Consider the following 10,000-nt stretch of genomic DNA (forward strand, 5'->3'; position numbering starts at 1 on the left):
TCATTATCATTATTGTTATTATTACCACTCTCATTTTATCATTATTTTTTTCGTTAGTAGTGATATTATCATTATATTATAATAATAATAATATTATGATATTATTATTATTATTATTAATATTATATTATTATTGATTATCATTATCATAATCATCATCATTATTATTATAATTATAATTACTGCTACCTTCATCGTCATTGTTATTGTATCATTATCATGATTATCATCATCATTATTATTATTGTATTACTATTATCAATATTATTAGTATGATCATTACCATTACTATTATTGTTATTACTTCATTATTATTTTTAGTTTATTGCAATTATTATTATTATCATTATTATCATTACTACTGCCATTATCATTTATTATTATTATTACTACTACTTTATTATCATTATTAGCAACAGTATTGCAATTATTGTCATCATTATCATTACTATCAGTAATTATTATCATTATCATTATTATCATTATCACTGATATTCTCCTCATCATTATCCTTATCACTGATATTCTCCTCATTATTATCATTATTATTGATATTCTCCTCATTATCATCCTTATCACACATCAGACCCGGCCAGGACTCCGCCCCCACACCGGCGGAGGTCTGCACTTCCGGTCCACCGCCGAAAAAGGAGTCCGAAGCCAAGGTCAATATAAGTACTTATAATAGACCTTGTCCGAAACGTCTCTGAACATGAGCGAAGGGGCGAGGTTCCTTTCCTTCCTCTGACATCTCGTTAAGGCCCTCAGAAGGATTTATCTCCTGACATCGGACACCGGCTCCTGTCATGTGATCTTGGACTAGGGTGGCGCTAGTCCAAGATTACGTGACAAGTCCGATATATACGTGTAGTCCTAGGAGGGTTTCGGACTACATGTCGGTATAGATAGGAGCTGCTCTTGGTTGGATTTCATATTCCTGGAATTACCTTCCCATGCTGCACAATTGTCATGGCACGCGTCTGTCATATGCCTCTCTTTTCATATCCCCTGCTATGCACCTCGATTCTTATGTCATACACGGCATACGACCCACTCCTTATGTCACAAACCTTTCATACGACCCTCTCCTTATGTCCCAAATTAGTTATGGCACACGCCTGTCATGTGACACTTCTTATGACACCCAATTCACTTCTTATGCCCCCAGATTAATGACACACAAGCCATACGACTCACTTCTTTTGCCATCCAGCTGTCAAAGCACACTCCTGGCATACTACTCGCGCCTATGCCACCCGCCTGTCACACCACCCACTTTTTATGCCACCCGCCTGTCACACCACCCACTTTTTATGGCACCCGCCTGTCACACCACCCACTTTTTATGGCACCCGTCTGTCACACCACCCACTTTTATGCCACCCGCCTGTCACACCACCCACTTTTTATGCCACCCGCCTGTCACACCACCCACTTTTTATGCCACCCGCCTGTCACACCACCCACTTTTTATGACACCCGCCTGTCAAACCACCCACTTTTTATGCCACCCGCCTGTCACACCACCCACTTTTTATGCCACCCGCCTGTCACACCACCCACTTTTTATGGCACCCGCCTGTCACACCACCCACTTTTTATGCCACCCGCCTGTCAAACCACCCACTTTTTATGGCACCCGCCTGTCACAGCACCCACTTTTTATGCCTCCCGCCTGTCACACCACCCACTTTTTATGGCACCCGCCTGTCACACCACCCACTTTTATGCCAGCCGCCTGTCAAACCACCCACCTGTCACACCACCCACAGTGCGCTTCCCTCCCGCAGCCCCCCCTCCCCTACCCTCCATGCCCCTCCATACCCCACCGTGCCCCCTCCCTCCCATACCCAACCATGATCCCTCCCCTCCATACCCAACCATGCCCCTCCCCTCCATACCCCTCCGTGCCCCCTCCCTCCCCTCCACACCCCATGCCCCCTCCCATACCCAACCATGCCCCTCCACCCCGCATAGCCCCCTCCCTTCCACCCCACCGTGCCCCCTCCCATACCCCATCGTGCCCCCTCCCTCCCATACCCCACCGTATCCCCTCCCTCCCCTCTACCCCCATGCCCCCTCCTCCCCTGCACCCCCCTTGCCCCCTCCATGCCCCTCCATACCCCACCGTGCCCCCTCCCCTCCATACCCCACCGTGTCCCTCCCCTCCATACCCAACCATACCCCCTTCCCCTCCACCCCCATGCCCCCTCCCTCCCTCCACCCCCCATACCCCACCTCCCTTCCACCCCATCACACCCCCTCCCCTCCACCCCCCATGCCCCTCCCCCTCCATCTCCCATACCCCCCCTCCACACCCCATACCCAACCATGCCCCCTCCCCTCCCCTCCACCCCACCATGCCCCCTTCCCCTCCACCCCCCCCCCCCTGCCCCCTTCCGAGCCCCTTTACTGACCTGTCGTACCACTTGGCCTGCCCGGCGGACGTGGGCACGGCGCCGTAGTACTTGTTCTCGCACTTGTCGCTGACCATGTAGTCGTCCTCCCGGCGGGACGACTCGGCGCTGTTCTCCTCCGTGTTGCCGGTGTCGTCCGAGTCCGGGGACGACCTCATCACGCGCTGGGGGGGAGAGGGAGGGAGGGGGTTAGAGGGGGGGGGAGAATAGGGGAGGGAAGGAAGGAGGGAGGAAGGGAGAGAGAGAGAGAGAGAGAGAGAGAGAGAGAGAGAGAGAGAGAGAGAGAGAGAGAGAGAGAGAGAGAGACAGACAGACAGAGACAGACAGAGAGAGATAGAGACAAATAAGAAAGAAGAAGGAAAGAGAATAACATCTGTTATAGGCTCATTTGCCAAAGACATTTTACTGAAAGGAGAAAAGAAAAAATAGAAAAAAGAACAAGAAAAAGGTTAATACCTCCCTTCGAGACCTATGGAAGGTGTGTTATTTTCACCTATATGTCTTTCGCCTCGTAATTGTCTCTTCACTTTATTATTTACCCATATAACATGTAGCATAAATGGAGATATAATGAAAAACAAGAATTTTCATTATATTCTCATTCAATTCATCTTATTTTTTGGCGAGCTACCTTCACCGTTATTTCTAAACTGAAATATCTTCACCGTTGTCTCTTCGGCTATTTTCACCGTCGAGACCTCTCCCGACTAAGCTATCTTTACCATTACCTTTCCGAAATTTACGTTCACCGCTGTTTACCACCGAAGCTGCCTTCACCATTGTCTTTCACGTAATGTGTTCCCTTTCTCAGTTATCTTCACCGTTTCCTCCCAAGCAAATCACCTTCAATGCTCTCTCTTGCCAAAGTCATCTTTATTTCCCACCAAAGCTACCTTCACCAGCGAATAACAACCCAGTTACCTTTATCGTCTCCCTAATTAGTTATATTTACCGTTACCTTTTGGACAAGTTCATTCACCCCCTTTTCCCACCCAGTGTTACCTTCACCGGTGTCTCCTGCTAAAGTTACCTTCACAGTAGTTTAACACAGGTAGCCCCACTCAGTTTTGAGGAAAATCCTAGTTGGCAACTTCTCAGCTAAGCCCCGCCTCTTTCCCTTTATTCATTGCAAAAATTACATATTTTCTTGTTTCTTTTTTTTTTCTTGGTTTTGTTTTCAATATTCTATTTCTATCATTGTTCTTACGGAAAAGAAAACTATAAAATATCACACAGATTGACTGGGTCATCACATTTAGCTAATGAAAGTGAGCTGTGATATATGAAATGTAATTAGATACACAACTGCTTGTATAACTTCCTCGATACTGTTATGAGTACAAGAAGTAAAACCAAATTCCCGTTTTTTTCTTCTACTAACGAGGAAATCTTACCATAAGCAGCCATTAGAATTGTCTTAGGAAAAAGTCCCTTTTAAATGGAAGTGGGGCTACCTGGCTACGTGTACCTTGCCTTTAGCGTTACCTTACCCACGGTCTCCCGCCAAAGTTTTTACCTTCACCGTGATCTTCTGGTCGAGGGGCAGGCCGGAGGGCGTGATCCTGCCGCCCCCGTTCTGCTGCAGCGCCGCCGTCAGGTGCGTCGGAGACACCGCCTGCAGGTTGCTCTGCCGCCCCCCGAGCGCGGCCGTCATGTCTGCCTGCGCGCGGGACAAGAGAGCGGGTCAGCCGGCCTTCTCTTCAGGCTTTGGGGCAGGGGGCAGGGGGCAGGGGGCAGGGGGGGGGGCTGGCCTCTGTGGGCAGAAGGGGCAGGGGGGGGCTGGCCTCTATGGGCAGAAGGGGCAGGGGGGCTGGCCACTTTGGGCTTTGGGGGAGGAGGTAGCAAACCTTTTCTGGCTTTGGGCAGGGGGGCAGGAGGGGGGGGCTGGCCTCTATGGGCAGAAGGGGCAGGGGGGGGCTGGCCTCTATGGGCTTTGGGGGAGGAGGTAGCTAACCTTTTCTTGCTTTGGGGCAGGGGGCAGGAGGGGGGCTGGCCTCTATGGGCAGAAGGGGCAGGGGGGGGCTGGCCACTTTGGGCTTTGCGGGAGGGGGTAGCTAGCCTATAGAGCAGAAGGGGCAGGGGGGGGCTGGCCTCTTTGGGCTTTGGGGGAGGAGGTAGCTAGCCTCTTCTGGCTTTGGGGCAGAAAGGGGCAGGGGGGTAGCTGGCCTTTTTGGGCTTTGGGGAGCGGGGGGGGGGGGGGGGATTGTTAGCTGGCTTTTGAAGACTTTAGGGCCAGCGAGAGGGAGAGGGAGGGAGGGGGAGGGGAGGGGGACGGAGAGAGAGGACTAAAGTGCAGAGAAAAGGGAAAGCAAGAGGGAGAGAGGGGGACAGAGCAAAGAAGTGGGGGCGGGGGGGGGGCACTTGCACTCGAGGAGTTCTAGTGGGCAGAAGGGGGAGGGGGGAGGGGGTCGCGGACCCCTGTGCCCCCGACTGGGCCACAGAAGCTCAGCAGAGAGTTTCTTGTCACTCATGAGAGGGAGAGAACTAGGGGTCTGGATGATCAGACAGCGATTGGTTAGCAATGGAATGCACACACGTGTCTGTAACTATATATATATATATATATATATATATATATATATATATATATATATATTTGTATATATATATGTATATATATGTGTATATATGTATATATATATATATATATATATATATATATATATATATATTTATATATGTATGTGTGTATGGATGTATGTATATGTATGTATATGTATGTATGTATATGTATGTATACATATATATGTATTAATATATATGTATACATATATATGTATACACATATATGAATATATATATGTATATATATATGTATGTATATATATGTATACATATATATGTTTACATATATATGTATACATATATATGAATAAATATATGAATATATATGCATACATATGTATACATATATATATATATATATATATATATATATATATATATATATATATATATATATATATGTATATTTATATTCAAGTATATATATATATATATATATATATATATATATATATATATATATATATATATATATATATATATATATATATATATATATATATAATTTTTTTTCTTTTTATTCAAGTATATATATATATATATATATATATATATATATATATATATATATATATATATATATATATGTACAGTGTACATATATACGTACACATACACATACATAAACCCAACCCCCCAAAAAAACCCACTTATAACAACACCAACAGCAGAGCCTGAAGGCCCCCGAGGCGAGCTCGCCGCCCCCGACGTCCCCGGGCGCGCCCTCACCTGGCTGAGCGACTTGGTGGGCGTGCCGGGCAGGGGCGTGCCGCTGATGGGCGTGCGGATGCTCTCGGGCAGCATCTCCAGCAGCGTGGTCGAGTGCGGCTGGTAGCGCAGGATCAGCACGCAGGTCGACACCAGGGTGTAGGCCAGCAGTGTGCCTGCGGGAGGGGCGGCTGGAGTTAGGGCGCTGGGACGTGCACACACACGCACATACACTCACAGTCACACACACACACACACGTACACTCACAGTCACACACACACATACACTCACAGTCACACACACACATACACTCACAGTCACACACACACATACACTCACAGTCACACACACACATACACTCACAGTCACACACACACATACACTCACAGTCACACACACACACATACACTCACAGTCACACACACACATACACTCACAGTCACACACACATGCACTCACACACACACACACACACACACACACACACACACACACACGCACAGTCACACGCGTACACTCACAGTCACACACACACACACACACACACACACACACACACACACACACACACACACACACACACGTACACTCACAGTCACACACACACACACACACACACACACACAGACACACACACACCCAGTCACACACACACAGACACACACACACTCACACACTCACAGTCACACACACACACACACACACACACACACACACACACATACACTCACAGTCACACACACACACACACACACACACACAGTCACACATACACATGCACTCACACACATAATTCACACACACACATTATCTCAGCAAAGGAACTGAACCCCAGCGGCGGGCAGCGAGCGCCGCGGCCTGAGGGAGGCGCAGCAGAAGGGCTCACCGATGGACATCATCTCGACGAGGACGGTGAGGGAGATGAACATGGCGGCAAAGGCGGCGCCGAGTCCGAAGACGACGGTGGCCACGGCGGGCGTCCCCGTCACGGGCCACACATTGGCCAGGCTCCTGTGGGGGGGGAGAGAACAGCTGAGGGCAAAGGGCGTCGCTTGGAGGGCGCGGCCGTGCTCTCCTCGTTTCCTGCAAAAGCGTCGCTGGGGAAATGTGGTCACGTCCTGACACGCCGTCCAGTCTCAGAAAATAAATCACTGGCAACTCACCAGAAGACTCCGATCCCCCAAGCCTCGTTTGGGAAAAAATGTTTGTGTTCAAAGCACCAAATTTCAAAGAAAAATACACGGCACATATAGAAACATTAATGCGAAATATCAGCTGATTGGATTGAGTAAGAGCATTGGCGAATTGTATTCCTCCAGAGGTAAGGTGAGGTGCTAGTTTTTCCTTTCCTGAGATTGGACACACTATAGACTTTTTACTCTCTTACTTCTTTTCTTCCTCGCCTCCAAGGAAAATCTTATGGATACCACCGAAAGTAAATTTCACAAACAATTTATTAACTTAAAGTACCTTATGCTTCGTTTCTAAGTTCCTTTTTCGCTAACACTGTCACTCAGACATCTAACTCCCATACCTAAATGTCTCTCCTAAGCATTTTGTTCATTTTATCTGTCTATTCGTTCATTTTTGGCTGATACCAGGTCAACCAAAGGAGCGGCCGACATAGCAAGCCTACGAACTCAAAGCCTTTCCCTCCTTCTGACAGTAAACCAACGGGACCGAGGCTCATAACCCTTCGGATACCTGAAGGCCGTGTCACACTAGCACTTTTTCCGTCAGTTTTTTGACAATTTTATTTAACATAAATACAAACATTCTCGAATATAGCTCTTGATCTGACTATACTTGGCTGAAAAAGTTGACGGAACGGTTGTCAGACGGAAACGATCATTATCGTCTGACTGGAGAATCGACAATCGTCAAAAATGGGTAAAATTTCAGAAAATTGTAAAAAAAAAAAAAAAAAAAAAAAAAAAAAAAAAAAAATATGACGGAAAAAGTGCTAGTGTGACGGCACCTTTAAACAGCGAGGCTGACCGACATCTCACGCCGTCAGCCTATCACCGATGGGCGCGTTGCGAGACAGCCCGACGGTGACTGGCCGAAGGGCGCGAGGTGCCGGTCCGGCTCTCCGTTTAAGGTGTCCGAAGTCTCTCCGAATACGAGCATTCGTCTCATGCAACGCCCGACGCCCAGAACGACGGAGAGAAGCCCCGCCCACACACACGGGCCACACGCCAACCCTCTTACTTGAAGATGAGGCCGTCCTTGGCCATGGCGTAGACTATGCGGGGCAGCGAGAACATGGACCCGAACATGGACACGGTGAGGCCGGCCAGCGCCCCCAGGGCCACGAAGTTCTTGCACTTGTAGGCGCCCACCTTCCCGAACACCTCGACCAGGGCGGCGTCCTCGTCGATCTCCGTGTAGGGCACTGAGGGCGGGCGGAGGGGTGGGGTGGGGTGGGGTGGGGGGCGGCGGAGGGAAAGAGAAGGGAGGGATACGGTGAAAGGAAAGGGGGGGGGAGGGATGGGGGTAAGGGAAGGGAGGGATACGGTGAGGGAAGAGAAGGGAGGGATACGGTGAGGGAAGAGAAGGGAGGGATACGGTGAGGGAAAGAGAAGGGAGGGATACGGTGAGGGAAGAGAAGGGAGGGATACGGTGAGGGAAGAGAAGGGAGGGATACGGTGAGGGAAGAGAAGGGAGGGATACGGTGAGGGAAGAGAAGGGAGGGATACGGTGAGGGAAGAGAAGGGAGGGATACGGTGAGGGAAGAGAAGGGAGGGATACGGTGAGGGAAGAGAAGGGAGGGATACGGTGAGGGAAGAGAAGGGAGGGATACGGTGAGGGAAGAGAAGGGAGGGATACGGTGAGAGGAAAGGGGGGGGGGAAGAGAGGGATGGGGTACGCGAAGGGAGGAAGGGAGGAGGACATGGAGACAAGGAGGGGGAAACGAAGGGAAAGGGGTGGGAAATGGAAAGAACAGGGGATAAGGAGGAGAAAGAAGAAGGAATAAAAGTTAATCCCTGTTGTGTCAGACTTAGGATACTATTCGATTTGTGTACAGGATATTACATCACTGAAAATATCAAAGGAGAGAGAGAGAGAGATAGAGAGAGAGAGAGAGAGAGAGAGAGAGAGAGAGAGAGAGATAGAGAGAGAGAGAGAGAGAGAGAGAGAGAGAAAGAGAACGCGAATTAGAAGAGAGAGAGAAAGAGAACACGAATTAGAAGAGAGAGAGAGAAAGAGAACACGAATTAAAAGAGAGAGAGAGAAAGAGAACACGAATTAGAAGAGAGAAAGAGAGAGAAAGAAAGAGAACGAAAGAAAGCAAGAAAGAAAGCAAACAAGAGAGAGCGAAAAGCTATATAAATATATATAAGAAGAGAGCGAAAGATAAAAAAACAAGATCGAAAAACGAGAACGAAAGATCGAAAAACAAGAAGGAAAGCAAGACCGATGGACAGATCGAAAGACCGAAAAACAGACCGATAGACAGACCGAAAGACCAAAAGGTAGACCGAAAAAAAACGAAAAAATAGATCGAGAGGCCAGGAAATAGACTGAAAGACTGAAAGCGACCGAAAGACTAAAAGGTAGACCGCAAGATAGACAAAAAAAAAAAAAAAAAAAAAAACGAAAAAATAGACCGAAAGACCGAAAACCAGACTGATAAACAGACCGAAAGACCAAAAGGTAGACCGCAAGATAGACCAAAAAATAACAACGAAAAAACAGATCGAAAAAACGAAAAACAAACCGGAAAAAACGAAAAAAAAAACAGACCGAAAGACCGAAGAACAGACCGGAAAAAACAAACCAAAAAAAAAAACGAAAAAAGAGACCGAAAGACCGCAAGATAGGCCGAAAAAAACGAAAAAACAAACCGAAAAAAACGAAAAAACAGACAGAATAAAACGAAAAACGCCGAAAAAAACACGAAAAAACAGTCCGAAAGACCGAAAGGTAGACCGAAAAAAAACGAAAAAACAGACCGAAAAAACGAAAAAACAGACCGAAAAAAAACGAAAAAACAGACCGAAAAAAACGAAAAACAGTCCGAAGGAGAGACCGAAAGCGCCGGAGCCTCACCCATGAGCGTGATGATGGCCGACGAGGTGACGTAGGCGACGAGGATGATGACGAGGGAGAGCACGATGGAGTAGGGGATGGAGCGGCGGGCGTTGACGGCCTCCTCGCCCGTCGTCGCGATGATGTCGAAGCCGATGAAGGCGTAGAAGCAGGTGGCGGCGCCCGTCATCACCTGCGGGAGGAGGGAGAGGGGGAGACGGTCAGGAGGGGGAAAGGGGAAGGGGGAAAAGGGGGAGGGGGGAGGGGGGGGAGGGGT

At 48.0% G+C, this 10,000-nt stretch overlaps 1 protein-coding gene across 1 annotated transcript in view; it reads right to left on the minus strand.

The window, feature by feature from the left end:
* The window catches only part of LOC113809791 (probable cationic amino acid transporter), a gene marked incomplete at its 5' end in the record, with an annotated part of 14,842 nt that extends 4,926 nt beyond the window's left edge, over positions 1-9,916 (minus strand). Inside the window, 6 exon segments of the mRNA XM_070118383.1 lie at positions 2,418-2,581; positions 3,934-4,077; positions 5,712-5,866; positions 6,578-6,702; positions 7,903-8,086; positions 9,745-9,916. Of these exon segments, the coding sequence (XP_069974484.1) occupies positions 2,418-2,581; positions 3,934-4,077; positions 5,712-5,866; positions 6,578-6,702; positions 7,903-8,086; positions 9,745-9,916 (944 nt within the window).
* Positions 9,917-10,000: the final 84 nt, after the last annotated feature.

The sequence above is a fragment of the Penaeus vannamei genome, chromosome 42 (genome assembly GCF_042767895.1).
Source record: "Penaeus vannamei isolate JL-2024 chromosome 42, ASM4276789v1, whole genome shotgun sequence".
Classification (NCBI taxonomy): domain Eukaryota; kingdom Metazoa; phylum Arthropoda; class Malacostraca; order Decapoda; family Penaeidae; genus Penaeus; species Penaeus vannamei.